This window comes from Alosa sapidissima, chromosome 23, assembly GCF_018492685.1.
Source record: "Alosa sapidissima isolate fAloSap1 chromosome 23, fAloSap1.pri, whole genome shotgun sequence".
In the NCBI taxonomy this organism is placed as follows: Eukaryota; Metazoa; Chordata; class Actinopteri; order Clupeiformes; family Clupeidae; genus Alosa; species Alosa sapidissima.
Genome location: NC_055979.1, coordinates 11345419 through 11373188, shown reverse-complemented (window position 1 = coordinate 11373188; position 27770 = coordinate 11345419). Strand labels below are relative to the sequence as shown.

Genomic DNA, 27770 nt, shown 5'->3' with positions numbered 1-27770 from the left:
GTCTTAAGCCATGCATGAGACGTTACACTGCAGCCTAGTGGAAGCTTTATGACCAGATACATTAACAGTACATTAAGAACACATGTTTATTTTACCAAAAAGAAAGATGTGTTTTGAGGCTATATTGTCAAACTATATTAACCTTTTTTTTCGATCTGTCAGATAATGCTATTTTTCCCCCTAAAGAGAATATAGGCCATAGATACATGTTTTTTTGTTTTTTTTTAGATAGAATGCTTTCTTGAATGCCCTTATCATCATGAGTCGTGTCAAACTGCTGCTGTTTAACTCTACGTGTTTAAAGTGTATCTGTAGAGATGTGAGCATGTCAGAGCGTATGTTGTCTTTAACACAAAGTAGTTTCCAGCAGATGGTGCTAGTAGACTGAGGACATTATTCACAGTGTATGTGGGTGACACCAAATCAGAGACCCACAAGGTGTGTGTGCGGTCTGTGCGAGAGGTGAAGTGCACAAGAGGAATCTGCTCAATTCCGTAAAGGTGAAACGAGAAGCGAAACAGACCAGGACCGACTGACTCACAAACGCATTGTGATGCATAACTCAAGACCATTCCACTGGGGCATAGGCCTTGGATCTTTTGATATCTTTCCTGGGACTGAAGTATTGTTATTTTAGTGACTTCTGATCAGACAGATGCAGCCATGACATTAAGGAATGTCCATTTTTTCACTCTCTCCCAAGTCATCCTGTTTGCCAGCCTGTTCTCTACACATGCCCAAGGTGAGTAAACTATGCCTTTAGGACTTGTGAACACATGCATACACTGTGTGGAAACCAGAAACTTAGATCCTTTAGGTAATGACAATAAGGTCATGAGATTTTAAGTAATGGGGCCTTAAGCCAGTATAAGGTAAGCGAGATTGGTTTTACTATCGTAGATATACAATGTGAGAGCATAGCTCTAATGCATACAAGTGCAGGTTTTTCCATTTAAATTTGCATTCTCTGTAAAAAGCTTGGTTGTGGATGTGTAATACTGATGGGCTCTTGAACTGTATAAAGCCACACACTCCTTTTTTAAAACTGTTTATCAGTCAGTGTTTCAGCAGAGAGCCTCAGTAAATAAACAACATGCAATGGTTTGTCTGGGCAGGTCCACCAGATGCAGGCAGTTAGTTAAAAGTTAAGCTTAAAAAACAGTTACGTATTATAATATTTATCACATTCATTAGATTAGAGAATAAAGACTGACATGAGTAACCAAAAACAACATATTCAGGAACTTCAGACTGAATCGATTCCTCAGTTTTTTTTTTTTTTTTTTTAGCGAATAGCTTGCAATATATTTAAAACAGAACATGTCATTTATTGAACCCTGACAAAGGCAGTCTACCAAAACATCTGTCAAAAAAGAGAAATGAGTGTATGGCTACTCTTTATACTGTTTACTGCACACATAGTTTTATAAAATATACTCTTTATCATAAGTCAACTCATTCAGTCTTATTGCTCGACTTATTTGGTAGTCCAACATTATCAATATGAAGCCAACTGGAAGAAAAGCCAAAAAAGTAATAAAATGTGGTTTTGAAACTTAATTTACATAATGGTGGGAGGGGATTGTTTAATTTTTGATGGATGATAAATTTGGGGTGAACTGAATTTTCCACATTTATTTGTTGTGACATTTGAAAGTTTCACATGCAATTGTGGGTTGTTTTCAGAAAACTTTCCCCAGTTTTTGCCGTGATGTGTCTTGTTTTTGTCAGAGGGGAAGAGGATGTTGGAATTGAGGGTGTAAGCTAATGACTGTTCATAGTACCCTCCAGGAGTACTGGCACCTCTGCTAAAGTTGACGAAAAACCGGTATAAACTAGATGTACCGCATAGCGGTACAAAATATGACCGCCGCTCAGTCCTGTACATCCGTTCCGCGAAAATAAATCACACTTCAATTTGTCTCCATATTTTACTCCATCCCCCACTCTTGAAACTTTTGTGTATGCTTGTTTGGCATGCCTGAATGTGTGTGTGCGGCTGCACAGAAAGTAGCCTACTGGTGCTGAAAAGGTGAATAGATTGTAGAATAGCCAAAGAAGATGTAGCATTGTTATAAAACCTTTAAAATCTCTAAACAATCACAAGTAGGGCAGTTCATCACAGTTCATCCATTGCAACTGGATTGATGAAAGGTCACTTACACCTGTAGGCTACATTGTATTTGGGAAAAAGCAAAAGGTATCAGCATAATGTTATTTATTTATTTATTTATTTATTTATTTATTTATAAACAAAAACATCTCTGTCAGTTCCATGCCGTTTTCAACAGCTATCAAAAACAAAGGTCATTTTTGGATGGATGGATTTTTTGTGAATGTTTCTTCTTCTACATAAGATTTTAGTCACCTTTAGTTCATGTAATACTTTATTGTCAATATCAAATTAAGTAACAGTAGTCTGAAACGTTATTGTTAATGCACAAATTAAGTAACGGTAGTCTGAAACTAAATGCTGTTTTACATCTAACCAGTGGTGCAAATAACTGACATGTCCAAATGGGCCTTGATGAAATGCGTCGCTAGACTGTTCATACACATTTTAACGGGCCAAAGTTGAAGAGCTGTTGTCCGTTATTGTTCGTGCCAATATAGGCTGATTCATGTTCCCTTGCATTGTGTAACTGAGGTCCATGGCTAGTCTGGCTTTCACCAGACCAAGCTCAATCTTTTAAGAAATCAAAAAATAAATAGCGGGCAGATCAGGCTGGGTTCACCCAGCCTAGTCCATATGGCACCCGATATTGTTTAATTTTCCGATTGAGATATCCACGCTCTGGCTATTCTAAATGCAAAAATGCATCAGGGAGTTATGACAAAACTGTAACTAACAAACTAGATCCTAATAGAAAGCTGTTAGCTTCCCTAAGCTACAGGTAGGCTTATAAGGTAGGCCAATTTACAACATAAATTGTCAATAGGCTATGCTGGCGACACAAATAAAATCTCCTTTGGAAACCAATGGCTTACGCCTTACAGTATCAAGCGGACTTAAATTGCCATATCGTGGCGAAAAGTTGTAATAAAATTCACGCAGCTTCATGAGTCAAGGAAAGCGCGAATGAAGTAGCCACTTCTAAATGGGACCCACTACACAGTAGCTTAAGGTGTGTTGCTAAAGCAGCCATAATGAAATGAAGGTGTCATTGTTTGGATACTTCACACACACATGCTTTTTAATTTCACAGACTACAACTACCAAACTGGAATCAAAGCACATCGATTCCCCTCTCACACCCTGCACGCACAAAATAAACAGGCGTCAGTCTCACGCATGTATAGGCAAAACTGTATCAGACCGGTGTAATGTTGGTAAATCTTCCATTGCACAGAATGATTTTTGTAGCACGTGCAACAAATGACAGTCGAAAGATACAATTACAGTGCTGCTATCAATTTGCTTGGTATAACCGCATTTATAGTTTTCTACAAATGCAATCAATCAAATTGGCGTCCATCACTCAACCAACGCTACGGTAACATTACCTAGGTCCTATTGATATTATAAGATTAACGTACCTGCAGTAAAAACCAAGCATGTCCGATAAACATCCTCAGATTTATTTCGGCTTCAAGAAGAAATGGAAATTACACTTCATGTGAACATCATCCTATCCTTATTAGACGTTCTCTGCGGTAAACTACAGTCCTTGTATGAAGCGTCCATTGTTTTTCCAACCCACTTTTAACTTCCAACAAAATTACGTCTCACTGCAACGACGCGCCATCTAGTGGACAAACGACTACTTATCGCCAATACTGGAAATGCAGCCATTATGATGATGAATATTTATTTTGGCTTTCTTTTAATCCTACTGAATTTGTAATTATGTATCGGCCGTTCTAATACCGATAGTATGTGAGTGCCTGTGTGTGTGTGCATGTGTATATGTGTGCTCCGCCATCTACAGGCCAATGAGTGTACAGTCACTAAATGTACACAACTTTTTTTTAAAGATTCTTCATCCTCAGTGCCACGGTTCAGGTAGTTATTTAGGAAAAACTGCTTTTTTTGCGGTTCGGGGGGCCCAGCACGGGGGGGGGGGGGGTGGCCCCCGGGGACGAAACGAAATTTTTCCGTAAAAGTCTAGTGGGGCTACATACCCACCAAATTTCATGTGCCCCGGTGGTTCGGTGTCCCGGGTATCGTTGACCAAAAATTCAGGAAGTAGATGACGGGGAAAAAAATAAATAAATAAAGGAATAAAATGTTTTTAACAAAAACACGTTGCTCACAATTATTGCTACACGTTGCTACACAGATTATTTTTTATACCTGTCTTTAGTCAACTACCGAAGGTGCCAATAATTGGAAGGTATGAGACATACCTTTTTAGTCTACTAGATTTCTTGTTTAATTACTCTGGAAATATTGTACCTTTGTTTCCATACAGGACATGTAACATAACTACAATACCACTTAATCATGTTGTCTTCTTTATTTTCAGGTCAGAATGAATCATGTCCCATTGAGGTCTTAGTGAAACGGAATTCAAAAGCTGAAGCTCTTTCATCAGGGAGTCTGAAGATCAACTGCAATGTAACATACTGTGATAAAAGGCCAGCAGTCGGATGGTGCAAAATTACAGATTCAGATTATTGTATCCCTGTCAATGCAACAGATCGAATGGAAATACAATGGCACACAGAGTATTCACAGAGCATTTTATCTCTACATTTCAAACGCATAGGCATGAATGATTCTGGATTCTACAGGTGTCAGTATAAAGGAGCATCTGAAAAAAGTATGAGTCATTCAATCCATGTCACAGTGAAAGGTAACCATTGCATTTTATCTTTCTTTGATAGACATACCATACAGATATTATTTTAAAATCAACACTTTTTTTCCAAATCAGACAGTTTTGTTTTAAAACTTTACAGAAAAACATTTGGACATTGTACAACAAATTGTAAGCAATGAGAACCTAACTGCAAGTAAGGGCAACAATTTGAATGTTTATTTTGAGTATTTATTAATTTTCGATTTAGCAAGTCATAGCGCCAACAAAATATGACTTTGTGGAAGCAATGTAGTCTAAGTGATTTGGGAAACATACCCCCACCCCCCTAATAAAAAAAGAGTTTCTGTGATAAATGTGTTTATCTGTAATATTTAAGACTCTCATATTTAATGTGAAGTCAAATAAATAACATATTTTCTGTTTCAGATGCTTCCAATTATCAAACTACAGACAAGTCAGAATGGTTTTGGCCAGCCTTATACATCTCCTCTGGAATAGCATTAGCCATCATCATCATCACAGTTCTGACATGTCTGGGTCTCAGATGCAGAGGTAGGGTGCTCAAATGTTTGTTTGGCTTTGTACTTGGATGTTGATGTAAATAATGTCTCTGAGGCATGTCAGTACTTGACCATGACTTTCTCTATATGATAGGATCACAGAATGCCAGCACGAAGAAGGCAGATGAGAATCAGGTAAAATCATTCCGGTTTTCACAGTTTTCCGCTCCTCTTCCTGTGTGTCAACTCTATGGTGTCTTCTCAGCCTCCTACCTCTTTACCACATCTAACAATGATAACAATCTATCTTCCCTGTTAATTTAACCTATGGGGAACATCTATACACTTAAAACGAATGTGTTGAAAATAACACAATTGGTCTCTATTTCCAGATAGGGACAACACAATTTGTGCTAATACATTGCTTTTGATATACTGTGTACACTTACAACAAATGTGTTGAAAATACAACTTGTGTTGTTTTTTTAACACATGTATATGTCCAGATAGGGACAACACAGTTTGTGTTGTTTCTCTAACACATTTGTTTTAAGAGTGTAGGGATTGTTTGGATGATCCCTGAAAGACATTTCAGGACCCTCTCCAGGAACCTCTCCAAATGGGCTCACACTGTCTTCCACCCTTGCTCATATCTCATTCATTGTGAAAATACACATTTGAAAGCACAGAGGAATGTGTTTGTCGTTAAGTGAAAAATGTGAACTGCTGATAATTTCTCTCCTCATTCCTTTTGTTGTTTGTTTGTTTATAGTATGATTCAGTACAGATGTCTGACATAGGTGCTTCACTTCCTGACTCCAGTCGTCATGCGCAAGCTAAGCCACGCCCTCGCCCACATCCCACCCCAGCCGATGCACAGAGACAAGGAGACTGTGTCTATGAGAATGGCCATGGCAGAGGGTCACGACCAACTAGCAATGTGTCATCAGGAGATGTCGTGGCGCCGCAGAGATATTTGACCAATCACGTTGTCACCCAGCCGAGGATGGTCGAAGAGGAAGCTAATCCACTTGTGTATGCCTCACTGAATCACCAGGTCAAAACCCGGTCACACACACGACCCATAAAGGCCACAGAGGAGTCCACTGAGTATGCTGCTATCCGCATATCCTAATGCTTTGTATTAGAACAGTACATGAGCTACTTCTACTTTCTTGCTATATTTTCAACGATTCCAAGGTCACTGAAACACTGGGGAACATGAAACTTAAGCTTTAGGTCCAAAAGTTTGTTGTAGAGAATATGAAGGTGAGTGTGGCTTTCGAAACACTTTTTTCAAAATGTCAACATTTTGTAAACTTTTGTGAAAAACATTTAAAAGAAAAAAGTGAGTTCTATGAATCATTCAGCAACCAAGGACGGAGTATGAAAGACTTTCAGTTTACAAGAAGTTGCAGGAGTAGGTGATGGAGAGAAGCAGGAAGTTAGGAAGCACAATTGTTTTTATATATACTACATATAGCACCGTGTGGCGGTCATATTATGTTGCGCTGTACATCTTTCTAGTTTACAAAGAACAAGGCTCACTGTGGCTGGGGTTATGATTCTGTCATGATCAAATATGTAAATTGCTGTATATGTGTGATCAAGATATTGTTGATTTAGAAATTTTAATATGTTAGAGTTGTTAATGATATGCTGATTGTTGATGCTGTAGTGTAATATTGTAATATGTGTCAACCATTCCGACATTTGAACTACATCCATTTTGAACTGGCCTTCATCTTCTCAGCCAAACTGTGTGTTTTTAAGAATAATATCTATAAAATGGTGTCTCTGCACTTAAAATTGAGTCTTTGTTGAACTGGCAGAGCCACATGGGCTCAACCCAGGTAGCGTACACTGAAGATGAGTGCATATCTGCACTGTGCTGTGGGTTGTTATCTGTTAAATCAAATGTTTATGTAAGATTATTTTCAAAAATACGCAGAATTTGTGCTGTCGAGAGACAAATAAAATAATTTTAAGAGGTAGTGTTCAGTTCTGTTTTACAGTGTTCAGTTGTGTTTTACAGTGACATATTTTCTAAACATGTCTCCGTACTTAAGGAAGTGGTATGCTCCTCTGTGCACATTTGCACGCCGTGAAGATGTGCGTGATTGCCGCTCGGTCACAATTGTTGGGAGGCACAGGACACCCCACAGCATGCCGCGTTGATGACGCAATTCTTGTCACGCGCCGTTTGGGCGGGACACAGCCGCAGGACTATACCAGGCCTACGAAGTCGCTTTTCAATTGCATGGTATCTGCTTAACTCAACTCGCCTCTATACTCTACTTAACTTGGTTTAGGTACCAGGTTTTCCTTCTCCACTGCAAAAAAGTAGGCCTACCCTCTTTAATGTAGCTGGGTGCCAAAGCGACGCCGAAAGAAACTAGCATGGCGTCATTCATGCAGGACACACAATAATAGCAATATCACCAACGGAGGAAATCAAGGGAAGTTTGTTTGATTCCTGGTAGTGGTTGTTTCTGTTAATGTTCATTTTAATCCATGAGACACCGTTTGTTGATTCATAAGGAGATAGAACGCTCGTTTTTAACTGCAGGACGTTACTCCATTGAATTAACGCACCTGTTGTGAAAAACAACAACGTTAACTGCTTGTCCAGTTGTCGCCCTAACATGGCTGAGGTATTTTAAAAAAAATAAAAAATACGGGCTTGTCCAGAACACAGCAATATCAATAGCACCCTTAGAGAAATTTCAAGTGTCTGCGAACAGTTGCTGCAAATTTGCGGCAAGATCATATTTTCACATGCAAATTAGGTTTCTGGAAAATAGTTGCGGTTAACTTTTGACAATGTTGCAGCAAATTTGCAGCAATGTTATATGCAAATTAGGTGCATCAAATCTGCCGCAAACATTTCATTTTTGTAATAGCGACCAATCAGTAACCTACGATACTTTCACGTCACCTTTTGTTATTGCCTCAGCTCACTTGGAACTTCAATGGAGGTGATTCCAAAAATAGTACCAGTTTTTGCTAATGGAAAACCAAAGAAAGCGAGTAGAGTGGAGGCGAGTTGAGCAGATACCATGCAGTGGAAAAGTGACTTTAGTCTCAGGTATTCAGTCTTTTACTACCTTGTCAGTTCAACATTTTTGTATTCTGCTCTAAATACAATCTCACTAAACCTTCAACATACTTAAAAATGTTTTAAACATTATATATTTATATAAAATGTGCCCTTCTTGCCTAGCCTAGTGTATTTTGCCTTATTGATTGGTTTTCAGTATAGCCTGTTGCTGGATCACATCAACATGTGTGCAGGCTGCAAAAAACTGAGAAGCAAGTCACATGTACAGTCCCTATAACAACCTATCCCACATCCTGTGCGACGCAAAGGGAAGTTCACATCCGTGTGTGCAGTTTCACAGAAAACCTTTACTGTATGTGTGTGTTGGTATGCATGCACTCCGCCTGTGGACTCAGGTGTTTGTACCCCCAAGCATGTGTGTGTTAATGTGTGTGTGTGTGTGTGTGTGCGTGTGCATGTGCACGCTGGTGTGTGTAAGAGAAAGAGTGCCCGTGGGTGAGACTCTTTGTTAACCACTTCACTCTGTGGGAGGCTAAACAGTTTGAGCAGTAAAAATGCAAGAAGTGTGTTATGTTTTCCACTGATTATTAGATATTGCTCACAAGGTGACTCACCTTCACTTGCTCTTTACTTTGATGAACTTTGATGCATTTTGAAGAGTCAGTTCATTTGAAAATTTAAAAGCCTCCAACTTTAAAAAGGGATTTTTTGGTGTGTGGTTTTCCATGGGCTTGCACTTGCTAGTTCAGACATAAGTTTCTGAAAAGGGCCTCTATAGTCAATTCTGTTGTAAATGACATTACTAATAAATGGTACTGATTAAATTTAAATGAACTGAAGAAATCAGATAGTACAAGATGAATGCATTAATCCATCATTTCTTATGTTGTAAGAGTTTCAGTTTAAAAACAACAGCTCTACTCTAGTTCTGGACTCGGTTTGCTATGTTTGTATGAGATAAAATCAGTCAGTCGAGATGACATAACAGAAAGAGCAGCGTGAAAAGCTCATAACTGATGTCACCCATGGAGTAATCTTTATCCACTCATACCCATACAATTAAGACACTGTGCTCTCTGATAGGCTTTGTGTTTGTGTGAGGAGAGCAGATATTTTTTTTGCTGTTATATCAAGTGAAAAGGCAATGATCTTAAGACCAGCAGGACATACTGGAAAGATAAACGGTACGCAAAGTATACAAAGTCGACGGTTCTCGCCCTAGGAACTATACAGGCACACACAGATAGAGAGAGAGAGAGTTGTGGTGAAAAAAATGGCAATTTAAAACTAACTTCACACACACACACACACACAGAGAGAGAGAGAGAAACAGACAGAGAGAGTAGTTGTGTGAGAGTGAGTGTGTAGTGTGAGAATAACTTTACACACCCATGCTAAAGTTGACTAAAAAGAGGAATAAAAAATCATCTTTTGGAAATTGATCTTAATTTTAAAAAATGAAGAAAAATCCCACCTTTAAGGACAAAACAATGATTTGTGAATGAATAATGTATTGTAAATAAATACATGTTCTTCCTTAAAATACAGGGGGCATAAGTATACACTATGTTAAATTCCCATAGAGGCAAGCAGATTTTTATTTTTAAAGGCCAGTTATTTCATGGATCCAGGACACTGTGCATCCTTCCCTTGGCCTTTGGAATTAAAATGGCCCCACATCATCACATACCCTTCACCATATTTAGGGATTGGTATGGTTTTATTTCAGTTAGCCTAATAGCTGGTTTGATTTGCATTGAGAGATGATCTTATGGAAAGTACCCCATGCCAATCTGTAGGTATTCATTCATTCACAAAGAAAATTGGTATCCTTAATGGTTGGATTTTTACTATTTTTTTTAATAAAGCATTAAGATCAATTTCCAAATGATGATTCCTCTTTTTAGTCAACTTTAGCATGGGTGTGAAAACTTATTCTCACAACTGTATACAGCAAATGCAAAAACAGAAGGAAAAACCTGACAGTGACCCGGCAGCAGACACAAATTCACGGACGGGCATTGCACCTTTCCAGGGGGGGCACTGGAACTTAAATTGATCACGGTAGTTTAAGCTTACACTTGACAAAACATTCCAATATGAAAATGTAGATCCAATTGTTCACTTTCAGATAGAGTGTTAGGGAGTTAGCCCCGAAGTTACGGATAACTTCAGCCCTGGAGTGGTAAGCTTCCTGTTCTCCGACTAGGTCAGAAGAAAAAAACTGTAAAGGTTAACGCTATCAAACAAACCCAGAAACTACTAGGCATACTTCTACTAACTACGATATGAGATATAGCCTACCTGCGAGCCGATAAGCTATATTTGTCATCGGATGACAGGGGTTAGTGCACAAGTGAAGTAGACTGCGCCACGTAACCTCCTCTCCATTTAGGTGATGGGCTTACCTAATGTTCCTGATTGATTAGCTACGGAATAATACAGATTTTACAAGTTTTATTTGCTACTTGCTAGACTGACAAACGTATAGGCTAGGCCTACATTTAATAAGTGTTCAAAATCAATCTATGGGATTGGGGTTAGTTGGAGCAGCCAAGCTCGTCCAGGGCGGGCACAGATGACTTCCAGGACGGGCCTGGCCCCCCAAAGCCCCCCCGGGACTGGGAAAGAGCAAACAGTTTCTGTTCTCTGAGGTCTTAATGTTTTGCTCAGGCCTTGTCCCAGGTCTACGTCAACAGAATAATAGGAACCAAGTATAAAACCATCACACTGTCACATTTTCATTTCTATTTTTTGCAAGTACATAGTAATGGACACTGGTAGCCTACTTAGAAAAAAAAAAAAAAAAAAACGTACTGGAAAAAAAGAGCACATTGCACATACAGATTCACTACATCACAAAATACTCTGTCAATTTATTGCAAAATTATATCACAGAAGAATTGAAATGAACAATATGAACTGCAATAGCCTTCCATACAATTGTTTGCTCCTTTCTTTGCATTGGTTAGTGGGCTACTTGTAAACACCCATACTCTGCTGTATATAAATAAAGCTATGTAGTACATATCCAAAGCGTCATTACAGTGAACAACTTTACCATCAGTGAACACTTTCTTTCACAATATATTAACATGGGGCCGTGGATTGTTAGTCCTTAAATACAGAGCAATACTTCCCTCTAGTGGACATGTACAGAAAAAAAAGATCTGTAGGTGTGCATACCTGTGCGTGTGTGCGTGGTTCAGGGATGGAAATTAAATATTTTGTCCACCTGCCACTGTGGCTGGTGGATTCCAAAATCTACCAGCCACTCAACTTTTTCACCAGCCACTAGAGATATAGTACAAAAATGTGATATCATGATTATAGTAACCTAAATGATCACAGTCATCGGCATTATTGCGATACGATTAAAATGTGCTGAATTTTTCTCTAAACCTACCACCAATGTTGGACAGAACTCAAAATTGGCCTGTCCTCCATGCACAGTAGCAACAAAACTAAAGGCCAACAGAACAGCATTTATATGCCATATGTGTTATAAAAGTGGTGTGGCTCCGTTAAGACAATCCTTTGGGGTGAGCTGTGTAGTGTGTAGCCTACATCATCTGATTTTAATATTTACAGATATCTAGGCTATATTTAACATTTATTTTCTATTTGGCCTGTTATGAAATCATGCATTTACCAATTTAAGCACGGTTCAGTTTTAAGAAACTTAAATACATGCATGCTTAGCATTTTGTTAAAATAAATCATTAAGACTACATTGACAAACTCTTGAGCTGAGCCATGAGCTGTATATTCTCTGATTCTATTATTTACAGATATTTGGATCACTCTGGAACGACTAATTATGCACGAGAATGCATTACACATTTGTGTTCGGTAAGGTCTGCTGTTTATTCTGATATATGGTTTGTCACGTGTTGCGTGAAGAGTTTGTGAGATATTCCACCGAGACGAATGGATGTGGAGATGGGCACAGACAGATTATCACAGCAAATACTTCTCGAGTAGTTCAACAGAGAAGAATGGGTGCCTATGCCTATAGTGTCAAAAAGTGAAGCGCTGTGCCATGCTACAGGGAGACTGCGGCTCACTGGTAGTTATTATAGATAACTTCAAATCAGCGCAATACTGATAAAATTACATGATCCCTACGAGACACTTTCTTATTTTTTAACGTCAGGGCCTATGAAAACTTGCCCGTATCTGACTGTATATTTGTGGTATACTAGCTCTATCTTATCCGCCACAGTGGCTGGTAAGTTGACCAAATCCACCCGCATTTGGCTGGTGGCGGGTGCTAATTCCCATCCCTGGTGTGGTTGTGTGTGTGTGTGCAAATATGAGCAATGACGTGGTCATCCACTACCTCTTTCTCTGGTACCAACATGACTTCCTGTCTAACATGTGGGCTGATAAAGAAATACTCCTGCTAGGCTAACAACAAATACTGAGTCTAAGATGTGTAGAGCTAAATCTAGCCACACAGACATTGAGAAAAAAACATTAGGCCTACTCTGTTCACTGCAGATCAGCAAAAATATACAATACACTTCAACTTGGAGATATTTTTTCCCCCACATATTTTCCACAAATAGCTTCCTTTTTTCCACAAATATTTACAAAGCGTCAGGCCCCATGTCCTAATTGTGATACTAAGCATAGTTCAGTTCTGAAAATCAGGTGTTAGTGATGCAGAAAGCCGTGTGCTGATGTGGTCAAAGTGAACAAGTGCAGTCAGTTCAGGTGTCTTGCAAGATGGTCCTGAGGTATCTAGTCAGGCTGCTCATGCTTGGGCTGGCAGTACTACATACTGTTTACTGTTTTCATAGCAGCATCTATTTTCCTTGTGAAGGGTTTTCTGAGGAAAGATAGAGGAAACAAAACAACAGGTTAGTTCGATAGAGGAAATGTGCATATCTATTGGTTAATTTGTGAATAGGCAGTTACGTAAATCTGAAATATGACTCAGGTGATAAGCATCAATTGGATACAATGCACACAAATCTCCCTGAAATGTTCTACAAAAAAATGTCCCTGCATTCCTGTTAGTGCCTGTCAAAAAGTCCCTGATGTTTCTGATATTCCAGCACATGGGAAACCACATTTCAACAATCAACAATGTAAACAAGGAAGTGAAAGTGATCTAACTCAGCTGGGCTCAGCTCATGTGGCTACTTCATTGGAAGAGGTTACTGGAAGGAGTGATCAACACCAGGATGAAGACATAACTCAAAACTCCCTAAGGTAGTTTTGTCAGACTGACAACTTCCTCAATGCTTGAACTGAAAGACGTGTTATCATGCTAACTCTTGGACTTCCCTTAAAAGCATGACAAAGCCATGACTCAGCAATCACGTGCCACACCTCAAGATAGCTTCCAGGATTTCCAATAACAATACCAGTAATGGTAGATCTACTGTGCTGCCCACATGGGGTTAGTCAATGAGGCAAGTCTAATATACGTGCAAACAGTGTATGGTGCTAACCAACTATGACGTGTCACTTCCGCTGAAATTAGTTTGAAGGCTGGCATCAGACTGCACCCTTTTAGCTAATCTTCAGGGACTTCGCTAACACAAAAGAGGTTACACATCACTTGCTATGACCATGTGTCACTGGAGTTCAGAAAAAAACAAAACTGAATCTTCCCTGCACTGCTGAATCACTGTGTTATCTCTAACGTTTTCACTTTGGAGTTCATTTGGACCATCTGGAGTTCAGAAAAAACAAAACTGAATCTTCCCTGCACTGCTGAATCACTGTGCTAACACTTTCACTTTCTTTCTGAACCCCACTGACCTTCCCACCAACATGTCCACATTGTTTTTAATCCCTCACACGTTGCTTGATGTTTCTGTTAATGGCCAGTAGAGGTCAGCAGACCTTTGTCATGAACTGCATCGCCAGACAGCATGACACACACAGCGCCAGACTGCATAACACACACAGCACGTCCTATAGATAAGCTTGCTTATGAGACTCACAGACTTCTGGGAAGACCTTTTATTAAATAGTGGCTTATGTGGTAGAGATTTATAGACTTCTAAGGCAGCCTCCCTTTCATTATGCAGTACCAAGGAATACAGATAGCAGATTAGGCTATTGTTACCTTAGCTGTGTTATAATCAGTGTAACCTATGGACTTGAGTGGCTTATTGCTTTTCTAAAACGGTTACCACATATACCTGGCAAGATTTCATAAAATAAAGGTACAGCAACAAGAAATGTAACGATTTAGATAATATTTCTTCCACCAAGAACTATTTTCTCTATCAGATTGGTTGCCAAGCAATGAGAGGCACAGCAACTGTAACTTTTGTATCAAGTTGTAGCAGGGCAGTAATATAGTCAAGGTGTGAGTTTGTGCTCATTATACAATGTCATCAAACGCGATTCAGCCAATCACAATCAAGGACTGGAACTATCAGTTTTAGAATTACATTTATTAATTTGGTTGGTGCTTTTATCCCAAGTGACTTGCAAATGGGAATCAACAATCAATTAAGTTGTGGACACCTTTTGAGAGCATGTTCTGTGTTATTTTTCTGAACGTTCCTCAGTGCAGTTGGGAGACTGGGTTAGATGTTTGACACATTGCCAGAAAAGGAGAGGAACAAATAACAACAATAACAATACAAGACCCAAAAGAAAAACAGGTGCCATCACTGAGTTAAAATAAATTAGTTAAAATATATATATCGTTTTTAAAACTACTAGAATGGAATTTTCGAAAAGACTACCAGATGTAGCCTACAATACTAAACCCAACTGCAGAGTGCAGGGCTTTTGTTGTTGCCCGGGCAATCTGACAAGTTCCTCTCTCCTCACTGAGGCCCCTGGTGTTAATTTGGCTACCCTCGGGGCATTTCAAAGGCCCTTTGGGGGCAGAAGGCTGAAACTGGACCCGTGCCCAGGCATTGGCAAAACTCTTTCCTGTCATGGCCCAAATCAGGGCAAAGCAGAGAGGAGAGGGGAGGGCAGCCCAGAGAGGAGTCTGAATGAGAAACTAGGGGGGGTACAGAAAGAGAAAGACCAAATGAAAGCATGAATGGAATGAAGCAGTAAAAAAGGAATGAGAAATCAGGATAGAAGAGGGGATGGAGGACAGAAAATGAAAGAAAGATAAAGAAATTATCCTAATTTCAATCAGATGAATCATCATTATATCGAGGGGCGGTGGTAGTGGCTAAGCACACAGTAGCCTGACAAGTTGTAGGTTCAATTCCCGGTTTCCACCGTTGCGCTTGTGAGCAAGGCACTTAACCCCAAGTTTCTCTGGGGACAATAACCCTTGTAATAATATAGCTGCAAGCAGCAATGAGGGGGCCAAGCAGTTGAGCAGTTGTCATGGCAACACAATGTTGCTACATTATACACCCACCCAATTAACCTCCCATCCGACCCACCACACACATATACACAGATAAACCTCCGTGTATATACATGCGCATACCTCAAACATCACCAAATTTATTGTGTGTCCTCAGGTTGTAGTCATGAGACCACATACCAAGTTTGGTGTCAATACGACAAAGTGTTGATAATTATAGCGCCCCTAGTGTTCAAAGGTCACTAAATATATTGAGCATCTTCAGGATGTGGTCCCGAGTCTATGTACCAAATTTGGTGTCGAAGTTTTGCAAATTATAGCACCCCTAGTGGTGAAAGGTTGCTAACATTATTGTGTGTCCTCAGGATGTGGTCTTGAGTCCATGGACTAAGTTTGGTTTTGATACGTGAAAGCATTGCTGAGATATGACCTAAACTTCTGTTACCCTAGCGCCGCCCTAGTGGTTGAAAGTCACCAAATTTATTTTGTGTCCTCAGAATAAGGTCCCAAGTCCATATACTAAGTTTGGTTTCGATACGTGAAAGCATTGCTGAAATATGAGCCCACTTCCTGTGACTATAGCGCCCTCCTAGTGGTCAAAGGTTATTACATTTATTGAGCCTCCTCCTTATTGGGTCCTGACCCCATGTACTGACTTTGTTTTTTTTATGTCAAAGCGTTGCTGAAATATGACTATACTTCCTGTGATTATAGCACCACACAGTGGTCAAAATGTACCAAATTTCTTGGGCGTCCTCCTAATTCACTCCTGAGTCCATATACCGCGTTTGGTTTTGATAAGTGAAAGCCTTGCTGAGATATCACTTCACTTCCTGTTTGGCGGCTTTGCCGCCAAACTTGATTGGTCGTCACAGGAAACGGGTTTTGAATATAGGTCCAAAAAGCAATACGTTTGTGAATCATGGTATGACGATCATCTGCGTCAAGTTTCGTGACAATCGGATAAACTTTGTGACCTGTGAAAACTTTTAAGGGTTTTTGATTAAATCCAATATGGCAGCCGGATCAATTATGTTGACGTCACAAATTCACATCTGTCGGATTTAGGACCTCCCACAGTATTAACAGACACCACTAGTAGGTTTTAATTCCAAACACATCACCCGTTACAGGCCAAAACATAATTTTGCTTATTATAGCGCCACCTATAGGTGAAAAGTCATCAAATGTATTGAGCATCCTTCTTATTGGGTCCTGACCCCATGTATTGAGTTTGGTTTTGATACGTGAAAGCTTTGCTGAGATATTAGTTCACTTCCTTTACTTGATTGGTCGTGACGGCCGACAGGTTTTGAATATGGCTCCAAAAAGCAATGCCTTTATGAGTCATGGTCTGACGATGATCTATGTCAAGTTTCGTGAAAATCAGACACATTTTGTGACCTGTGAAAACTTTTAAGTGTTTTTGATGAAGTCCAATATGGCGTAAGGTCCAATATGGTGGAAATTGACATCATGGGGTGCGTTGAGTTCGGCTTCATCCAAGGATTCCAAATATACCCCAATGTGTATGGTTGAAACGTTAACCGCATAGATGTAATGCAAAATTTAACACAATGGTGGCGCTAGAGCACTTGACATGAAACTTAGTGAAATTAATCATATTACTGTACCGAATCAATGTGCCAAATTTCCCAACTTTTTACTGTATGGTTCAATGGCAAGTGAGCGTTTCGTTATAATAATAAGAAAACGTAGAATCACTGTGGGTTGCCTCGCAGCTTCGCTGCTTGGCCCCCAATAATTGACATGTGTAAGTTGCTGTCTGCTAAATGAATAAATGTAAATGTAAATATCAAGACAGATTTTACAGCTATCAGTTGTGCTTTGCTAGCTGAACATAGGTAGAAAACAAATGCATCACACATCCTATTAACTGTGATTCATCACCCAGGTGAACACAACACACCCAGTCACACCAAAGTGTATGAGGTGTCAGGGTCAAATGTCAAATTCCAGGTGAAAGGCATGACAGTAACAAGATATTTCAGCTGGAAGTGTTAAATACCAAAACACTGGTGAAACATTTGCCATTGCTACACACGCAGCTACATCCTCTTCTGTGGACAAAATCCCCAGAACTTTACACACACCACAAACCAGGAGCTCCCCATCACACTGAGCTGAACATCCAGCTTGTGTTTCACTCGATACAAATATCCAGTTTCTTGTCTTTGTGGAAACCCAAGGTTATGGGGGACCTCAGATATTACTACCACTCATGAACTGGCCCATGTCCCTGATGAGGTCTGGCTGCCAGCTTTGAAGTGGGCTGATCTTCAGGCCCTTGTGTGACCATGGTATTTATAGCTGTATGATTATAGTTAAGAACATGTGTAGCACAAACCATAAGCCTGGATTTGTTCCTCATCAAAGACCATCCTTTCATACATCAGTGAAGTATAAAAAGTCTGAGGTAACATTATTGTGTGTGTGTGTGTATATATATATATATATATATATATATATATATATATATATATATATATATATATATATATACACTGTATGTGTGTGTGTGTGTGTGTGTGTGTGTGTGTGTGTGTTTGGGTATTTGTTTTGAATAACTGAGAATAAGTTATTGAAATGTTATGGTGTGAACAGACTGTGCGGAGGCTTACCTATTAAAGACGTCAGCACGGGGAACACTTGCTCACAAATACACATAGGCACAGGAGAAGAGCCAGGGCCACAGACATCATGACGATGAGAATTATGTGTGTGCGTCTGACTGCAATACAAACACAGACACAGAAAGTAAGCAACTCTCTATCAAACACACTTACCCACATACACACACAAACTCAAAACACAGACAGGTTGGTTACACGACAGTTCAAAGTACAGATGCATATTATTTACTTCTTTTTGGTCTCCTTGGTTTTCTATTTACTGATTGGAACTTAAACATGCAAGGTGAACAACCTAAAATACCAGAAAATAACCCAATTCAAGTCAAAATCCAAACAACCAGAGAATGTCATTACTACCATGGTGGATGCCCATCTGTTCATTACTTCTACAATATGGTTCACAGATTGTACTGAATAGTAATTCCAGACCTCTAGCTCATTTTACACCCAACACCTGGAATAGCAAAGTGCGCCACTTACTCTTATTCACAGGCACAGTGACCACAGATGCGAGGCCTTGGTGGTGAACCAGACACTTGATGGTCTTGTCCACCATGAGACGGTCCTGGACGAGGATGGAGCTGACTACTAGCGTAGTGCCATCTCCTTGCTCGAAGTACGAGGAGACAGAGGGGCCCATCGTGCGGTTGTCCCCCTCCACGTTCCACGAGATCTTGGAGGCAGGTCGGGACACCGTGGTGCAGTTCACTTCGACGATGCCTGGCGACACGGTCACGTGGATCACCTCAGGCTTAGGGAGAACTAAAAAAAGGACGAGTTATTCATCATTACTGTTGTAGGAATGAACAATAGCACACAGTCCACTTGTGAACTGAAACAAAAAAATACTGATACGGTCTGATGTAATATTGTGATTGTGTGTGTGTGTGTGTGTGTGTGTGTGTGTGTGTGTGTGTGTGTGTGTGTGTGTGTGTGTGTGTGTGTGTGTGTTTAGGGTGTTGTTCCCTGTAAGAGTAAGCACTGATCTGTTATGGTGTGATATGTTGCTCCATTCTGTCATTTTCCATTTGATGTAATCATAAGGGGTCTGACTCTTTTTATAGTGTTGCAAATGAGTCTACCATCACAGTTTTTCCCCCCTAACAAAATCAGACAACGGAGAGCATGGTTGTCTTGACTGAGTTCATAATCGGTCATCGTCAGACATAGGTCATGTCTGTTGGTCCCAGACCAGTTTTGTTACAAAGGAAGACAAAAGAGTATGGGGGGAAAAAACACATAAACCACCAAAGTGGAAATACAAAGAAGACACAGACAGAAAGGGCGAGAGAGATAGAGAGGGAGACAGAGAGAGAGAGAGAGAGAGAGAGGGAGACAGAGAGAGAAAGAGAGAAATACAAGGACAGAGAGAGAGAGAGGGAGAGAGAGAAAGAATAAACTTTCAGTCCACTGCTTGTTTGAGATTTCAGTGATGCAGTGGTTACAGCCAAAGGCTGCACTGTGGGACTCAAGCTGACAGTGGAGTGAGAAGAGGAGAGAGAGAGAGAGAGAGAGAGAAGAAAGAGACCAAAAGAAAGAACCAGTGTTGGGGGGAAACAGCCCTACAGTCATGGCACAGCGCCGAGCCCCAAATGACCAGCCTTTACTCGGCAGGCCCATCACAACTCAACATTGTTCCTTTTTTTTGTCAACACTGACAAATTGTTACCATTTAAGCTGAGAATATATTGTGCGTTACAACAAAAGCTACTTCAGATAAGCGCAGCAGGTAGGGAAGGATATGGTAAGGCGGTAAACATCCGAAAACTGACAAAAAGCACTCAAAAGGAACCCACTCAAACTCTGTTCCAGAAGCTGTTGTTGCAATTATGTAATTGATCATGACATTATCTTGGCAAGTGTTTGCATTAACATTATACGTGAGAGCCACTGGGTGTGCCCCCACACGCGCGCACACACACACACACACACACACACACACACACACACACACACACACACACACACACACACACACACACACACACACACACACACACACACACACACACACACACACACACACACACACACACACACACTATTCACATATGCTCCAAAAAAGGCTAGAGGGACTTTTCTCACACAATGAGATGTGCAAGTGCTATCACACTTTACCACACGAATGTCAAGAAACCACCTAACTGGACAAACTTCATACTGTATACAGTGCTGAAGCATCACATCCTTTTACACTCTCACAGGCCTCTTTTAGAAGTAATTGCTATATCTTCAACTTGCATACTTTTCTTGATGTGCTATTTTATCTAACTCTAATTCTTTAACAATTTTCTTCCCTTGAACTGACAGCGGTGAGAATATCACTTCTATATGGGAAAACCATCCAACTCCATACACGTACCGTAAACCGTGAGGCAAGCAGTGGCACCCCTGATGCCTTCAGGGTAAGTGTGGAATTGACACGTGTAGCAGCCCTCGTCCTCCGTGGTCACGGGGCGCAGGAACAGCTGGGTGCGGTCAAGGGTGCTGCTTAACGTAACGTGGCCCCGGAAGGGCTCCTCCACGATCGGACGGTCCTGCTTGGCGTAGGAGGCCACAGTGGTGGTGTCTCCCTGCTCTGCCGTCTTAGTCCACAGCACCTGCTGAACATGCTCCGACAGGGCATAGCTGCAGGTCAGGGTGGTGTGCTTCCCGCTCACGACCGTCTTGTTCCCATCAAGGGTCACCTTTGCTGAGAGAGAGAGAGAGAGAGAGAGAGGCTCCTTATTATCCATGTTGTATTGGTACCAGAGACAGAGAGGTAGTGAATGGTTACACGTTTGCTCACACTTGCACATTTGCACACACACACACACAATGCCAATTAAGCACTTTGAATCTGAAATAGGGAGAGAGAGATGGAGAGTTTTGTGGATGGAGATGGAAACATAATTGTTATTGTTATATTATTGTTATTATCCATTCTTTTTATCAGATTTTGTATTAAATGTTTGCTTTGACAACACTGCTTTGAGTCATGCCAATAAAGCTCCCTTTAAATTAATTGACTTGAGGGAAGGAGAGAGACAGAGGAAGAGAGAGAGTCTAGTTTCCTTAAATTAGTCTACCTAAGCCTGACTAATACCAAACTGATTCTCAAATCTCAACTGAGAATGGGTCTGGGAATGAATCATTCACTTCCGATTTCCAAGGGGCATAACCAGCTTTGGTACATTTCTCAGATCAGAATCATCTGGTAACTTCGTCCCCTTAGAAATATAAGGATCTATCTGACATTTTTGTTAAAATTTAATTCTTTACACATTTTTATTCTGTGATAAGTTTTTGGACATTTTTGGACATTATATCTAAAGAGGCTTGTTCCACTTATCAATATAACTCTATGGAATGCTAAAATTTTAAGGCTTAATATCTCAGAAGTAGCCTACTCAGAATGCAGATAGAACCTTATAATTCCAATTGTGTACATCATAAAAGTAATTTCTCATTATTTCAAACAAATAGCAAATGCTTTTGCTCAAATGGCCTCCACAGTCACCAGATCTCAATCCAATGGTGCACCTTTGGGATGTGGTGGAACGGGAGATTCACATCATGGATGCGCAGCCCACAAATGTGCAGCAACTGTATGATGCTATCATGCCAATATGGACCAAAAGGTGTTTCTGGTACTTCGCTGAATCTATGCCACCAAGAATTAAGGTGGTTCTGATGGCAAAAGGGGGTCCAACCCACTAGCAAGGTGCATCTTATAAAGTGGCCATTGAGCCACTGGAAATAACTGCTGCACTGTAAAACAGTCTGGTATTTTTTCCTGTATGACTGACAATGAATTACATGGCCAGGCAACACACTGCAGTACAAAGGCTACTGGGAAAGTATCCAGTAAATACAGAAACAAACAATCATGAATCACTTACACAGAAAAGTCAGGTAAATTCCAGCTGTAGTCTGTGATGATGGTTAACCACTCTAACCTATAACTCTTCCAGCAAAAATGCTGGTCACATGCTTATGGTGGTTTTGCAATTTCCACTCAATGACACTTCAATGCGCATTTAGGTAAAGATTTCTGTTCCCTGGTCATCCACTGATTGAATATTCCAAAGTTTCAATTTCAGGAGGGAAGGGGGAGGTTATCCTCTCTGACCCCTCTCCAAGGACACGCGCCTCATCTCACTTCCTGTTATTCCAGCCGTGGTACTTGTGTCTCGCAAGGCCCTCACATTCAGCCCCCTGAGTCCCAAAAGTGTCCAACCGAGGCATACATTCATCCAACACAGCCCAACCCAAAACCAACATCCAGAAATATCACTTGCCAGTTCCCAGCAAAGGAGTTTCAAATTGAGTTCTCACTCACTGAGGGGAAATAAGCAGTTTGGAAATAAGCATGATGCATTCTGATTAGTAATTTCCAATCAAGCTCTGATCTTTAATCTTGATCTTTGACTTTCCAGTCAAGCTTTCATCTTGAATCTTGATCTTTGTAGGAACCAAAACTGATACTGTGCCAGCCTGATCACTAGCACTGAGTGTTGCAAATTCAAGAGTAGCTGACATAAACGAATAGGAGAAACCACAAATCTAGGTCAGTACTAAAAAAAACATCATTACTTCCTTCCATCGCTGAACATTTTGCTTTTATACTCTACACCTTTCATTCCCCAAGCTCACTGTCAAACTCCAAATCTACAGTTACATCTTCACCAACAAAAAAAACAACTGAAAGTTAGGAGTTAAAAAAAATCGTACCCAAGACCGTGAGGCAAGTTCTCCCCTCTTGCTGCCCAGTGGGGTAGACGTCGAATATGCACCGGTAGCAGCCGTCATCCTGAGGTCCAGCTCTCTTGATTCTGATGGCGCTGGTGTGGCTGTGGAAAGTGGCCAGCTCCACACGATTGGACCCGGTCACCCTGCTCGGCTCGTCCGCAAGGTATGAAAGGATGGTGACATCGCGGGCGTCCATCCAGCGCACCTGTGACAACGACTGCCCCGGGCCTATTGTGATGTTGCAGCCAATCATAAAGGGCTGCCCAGCGATGGCTTGCAGGTGGGATGGAGCGCTGACCTTACCCGAAACTGTGGTCAATCAGAAGGCAGATTGAGTCAGGTCACAAGCAAGGGGTTTGGATGCAGGGAGACATTATATTGAGAAAGACGGGTGGGAGTTGAGACTGACCAACACTGTAATTATATCCCTGTTAGATTCACTTAACTGCGGGGGGTGGGGGGGGGGGGGGGGGGGGGGTGTAGCAGTTACACAACAGTAGACACAACCATATGTAAACCATATGTTATTTCATCATAATGAAAGGTTGTGGTCACCTTGTAATTTGGAAAATAGCAGGAGAAATAACCAAAGATGGAAGCACAAACACCAGCCAGATTCAAACATCTTGGTCTGTGAAAGTTATATGCAAATGAGGACAAAATGTTAACAAGCATTCATAGAAGAACAAATCGTGAAATCCAAACAGTTATTTCTGGGAAACATTACCAAATTTGCTTGTGTAGTAAGACAGTGTGAGTTATTACAACAGCTGATGGTTATATTACAGTGTATCATTACATCATCATATAGCTTCTTTTCACTTACTTTACGCCATAACAGCGAAATTGAGATGGAGGGTAAGAAGCACAAAAAATCTATATTGCACAAATTGGAAATGGAGGGCAGTATAAAGTTTCTGCAACTGAAAGAACCTGCACAACAAATAAGGACCCTCAGTATTTAGTGCACACATTCTGAATAAGTCATCAAGCCATCTTCTGTCATAATGGTTTTCTGCAGTATGGTTTTAAATGGTTTTAAAATGTTCAAGGTGTCAAGGTGTCTCTAAATACTGAGGGCCATAATTTAAATGTCAGGCAAAGTGCAAAGTCTATCAACAAACAAAGTTTTTCTGCATGAACTGTGGGTATCATGTGGCATGTGAGCTTATTCATTGATGTTTGTGATTAAGGTGTTAAATTAGCAAATTGATTTTGTCTATCTGTAGTTAGACCCAAGACTTTAAACTTCACACAATCAGAGCCCTGAGTGATTAAGAAATTAACTTCCCTAAATTCGCAAACAAAACAGCCTGAGTAATTCCACCCATAAAGAGCTTGAACTCTTGATGTGATGACCCATGACATAATCCTCTCTTGTCTCTTCTCTCATGACTCAATGAGTCAGGGGCGACTCAGAGGTCTGACAGGTATACTTACAATTCAATTCAGTTTCCCTTCCCTGTCACAAGTCTACAGTAGTCAGTGTTTCCTTTGATTCCTCTCTTGCCTGCTCCAGTCCCTGGGAACAACACAGGCACACATGAGCAAGGAGGAAAAGGTTGAGTAACAAGTAGCCAGAGACAAGTAACTATGCTGAGGCTACTGAGATTATGCCCTGGCCTCTCTTCACCAGGCCTTTAGGGTAGTAAGTGGTTGAGATCTGTCTTTCCTTAAAGCTCCATTCTCTTTCTCAGGTTCTGTTTAAACAGCACATAATCCACAAGCCAGAGAGACAGAGAGAGAGAGAGAGAGAGAGAGAGAGAGAGAGCACTCCAGTATATCATGAAGTATCAATGAAAATGAAACACGTCTAAAGAAATCAGGGTGACTGTCTGGTGCTGTTTTAGATATCCATTCACAGCTTGATGATGACAACACACTAAGGATTAAAATTGTCTATTACACAATTTCCAATAATCTTGTCTGACAATGTAAAAGCCCAGGGGGGCTTGCGGGGACTTTTTGTGGTGCGTCACTCACACCATCATCACCATCAGTATTTATTATGAATGAATTCATAGAGGAAATTAATGATGCAGGCATTCGCCTATAGCGTTTTATGGCAGCCTATATTTTTCCCTAACAGTTTACAAATCTCTAAACTGACAGCCATATCACCTGAATTTTAAGTATGGGTATTACAATGCATCTCTTTCTTTGTCTCTGTCTTTCTTTCAGTACTTTACTGTTTCACTATTAGCAGTCAGCTTAAGCCATAAGCATACAGTATACCACTTACTTTATGGCCAGTGGTGCCACATAGTTCTAAAATCTCAAACCCCTCAGATGTTAGGCTACCCTCTTACTCTCTTTCTCAGAGCTTTGACTTCTGCCTGAGCTGCACTGCTTTGTGAACACCACAGCATTGTTGATCTTAGCAAGGGAATTTGGTCCATGAAGCCACAGGCGGCCATTCCATGCCACCTAGATTTCGCCCCTGTCAGCGTACCCCCCACTTTTCTATAGTCATCTGGGAAACATCAAGCACTGGGCTTTGATGTTTGCGTTGCAAGAGCGCTCCAGTGATGAATAATGGCAGATAACTAAAAAAAGGAGCAATTAAAAAGTGAAAATGCTCTTGAATATTTGTTTATATTGCTGTGCACATATGATGCACCCCACTGTCTATGAAAAAGCAAGCTCCACACGGTTATCTCAGCAGCAGCTTAGAGTATCTCCCTCAACCTGCCCATCGAAACAGTGGCAATTAAAAACAGTTGCGGTTGCATTCCCACATTTGGGGTGCCAGGAAATCCACTTGCCATGGCTTGTTGGAGGAAGACGTACCCCGCTGCACACCCTTCTCAGACCTCAAACAGCGCCTTTATGAGATTTACTGTGCTCGTTAGAAGTTTACAGTGTCTAGAATGTGAGGGCTACAGTGTCAAGCCACCATACAACCCACTACGGGGGAAAGGAAGTGTTTCCAGACAAAGCCCAGCTTTCCCAAGGATCTGGACCATATGCCACCATCACATTCCCTAAGCTCAATTTAGAACCACATATGTAGGGGTGTAGTGGTAAAATAAGAGGTGCAAACTATGAATTCTGTGATCATGGTAGGTGGACTGTGCCATGCGTTATTGGAATTTTATAAAAAAAGGCATTCAGAATATTTTAACATTCGAAAATCACACTGTATTATCCACATTCACAATATGTACACTCACTCTAGGAATCATTTAATACCACTGTTCATACATGTTCTGAATGCCTGTTTTAAAAATCCAATACTGCATGGCGCAGTCCACCTCACCAAGATCACAGAATTCATAGTTTAACCACCTCTTATTGTATTACTACATCCCTGAATACCAGTTCCTAGAGTATTGATGAGTGTACACATTGTGAATGTGGATACAGTGTGATTTTTGAATGTTAAAAGTTGCAATTGGTAAATAAACTGTTTTGAGAGGTGGATAAACTCTATTTCTGAAATTTCAGAGGTGAATAAACTGTGTTTACTTGCGTTTAGCCTTTACTTCAGCCCTGCACACATGCATTCATTACTGATTACAAAAATACTTAACTAGAATGCTGCATTTATTGGTTTTCTTGAAAAGCAAGCACTGTTGTCCCCAAATCCATTATCCCTTATTAATAAGGAAATAATTTGCATTCCAAATTCAGATTAGCTGTTTTGTGTGTTCAGACACCACCCAAGTTAGTCATCAACATTTTGTAGCAGTCCTAAACGTTGGGACTAAAAAAGAATAGACTATTCTATAAGAATATACTAGGCCTACTAGGACACTTAAGGCATAGGGGCCTATGTTGGGCTAATTATTTGAGTTACTGTTTAAATGGCAAGCCCAACTGATGAGATGCTGCTGTTAAGTAAGTGATCATACATCAGTAGCCTGCATCTGCCATATATAATGAATTAACTACACACAAATCAACTAAAATGTAAAACCTGACATTTTCGTTAACATTTCAGATGTTTCAATATAGGATCACTGGAACAGAATTTGGTTTGGAAACCAAAACCAAAACAAACAAAAACAAGATAATCATTTGGAATGAAACAACCAGACAGCGGAATTCTTAGGTGAAAACAGCATTTAAATTAGCCTACATATACAAATCTAAGCCTTAACTGGTTTATGGTTTCACTTCATTATAAGCCTAATTGCTTTGGAAACAACAATTGGTAAACATATGACAGAATACTTGGCCTACCTTTCATAAATAAGCATATTGCCAACGAAAATAATCTCTTCATTCCCCAGGTCAAAACTGCATAAACACGATCCAGGCTCTGAACTTTTGAATCTCCTTCATTTAAATCGTTCTTCTGGCACGCCCATATTGCATGACAAGTGAAAGAGCGACGTCAAGCGGGGGAACTGCCTGCCTGCGGGCTACGCTGGGGATTCTACGCAGAAGCATAATAAGCCTTTTGACCAATTTTCTGTCCTACGCCCAAAGTTTAGGCCGGATGGGATTTGGCTTTGCTACTGCTCTACAAACTTCATAAAAAGGTCTGGGTCTTCATCTTCTTCTGGTATGAATTATGCCTAGTCTTTAGGTCTTTTCTGTCTTTGTCGTAGGCCCATTTTGCCAAGTTTCTTTAAAAAACTAAATCTGAAACATGAGCAGAATTGTGTTATGTTAGCCGGCAGGTTGGGAATTATTTAGCCTTCTTTCCCAGCAGTGACACTTCTAGCCTACTGATGGTTATTTCTCGAATTTGAAGAATCCCCATTTCTGTCCACAGAGGGCAGCAGCCGGCAGCAGCGCATTGTTTTG

At 40.5% G+C, this 27770-nt stretch overlaps 2 protein-coding genes across 4 annotated transcripts; one reads left to right on the top strand and one right to left on the bottom strand.

Moving 5' to 3' along the window:
- The first annotated feature begins 360 nt into the window (after window positions 1-360).
- Window positions 361-7257, top strand: LOC121698301 (B- and T-lymphocyte attenuator-like). 2 transcript variants are annotated; one of them, XM_042080300.1, is made up of 6 exons: window positions 361-742; window positions 4467-4796; window positions 4903-4956; window positions 5190-5314; window positions 5414-5458; window positions 6036-7257. In XM_042080300.1, the coding sequence occupies exons 1-6, from the start codon at window positions 664-666 to the stop codon at window positions 6396-6398; spliced, it is 996 nt and encodes a 331-aa protein (XP_041936234.1). In that variant the 5' UTR covers window positions 361-663; the 3' UTR covers window positions 6399-7257. The 2 variants fall into 2 exon arrangements, with proteins under 2 accessions (XP_041936234.1, XP_041936235.1); XM_042080301.1 differs by having other exon boundaries at window positions 5190-5315; window positions 5418-5458.
- Window positions 7258-11171: 3914 nt separating this feature from the next.
- zgc:172122 (uncharacterized protein LOC571844 homolog) lies at window positions 11172-27711 on the bottom strand. Of its 2 annotated transcripts, none has more exons than XM_042080290.1 (8): window positions 27201-27711; window positions 24456-24537; window positions 23571-23646; window positions 22998-23324; window positions 20647-20976; window positions 18765-19046; window positions 18273-18385; window positions 11172-13158 (listed from the first exon to the last, which is right to left on the bottom strand). In XM_042080290.1, the coding sequence occupies exons 3-7, from the start codon at window positions 23638-23640 to the stop codon at window positions 18285-18287; spliced, it is 1110 nt and encodes a 369-aa protein (XP_041936224.1). In that variant the 5' UTR covers window positions 23641-23646; window positions 24456-24537; window positions 27201-27711; the 3' UTR covers window positions 11172-13158; window positions 18273-18284. The 2 variants fall into 2 exon arrangements, with proteins under 2 accessions (XP_041936224.1, XP_041936225.1); XM_042080291.1 differs by having other exon boundaries at window positions 18273-18382; window positions 27201-27709.
- Window positions 27712-27770: the final 59 nt, after the last annotated feature.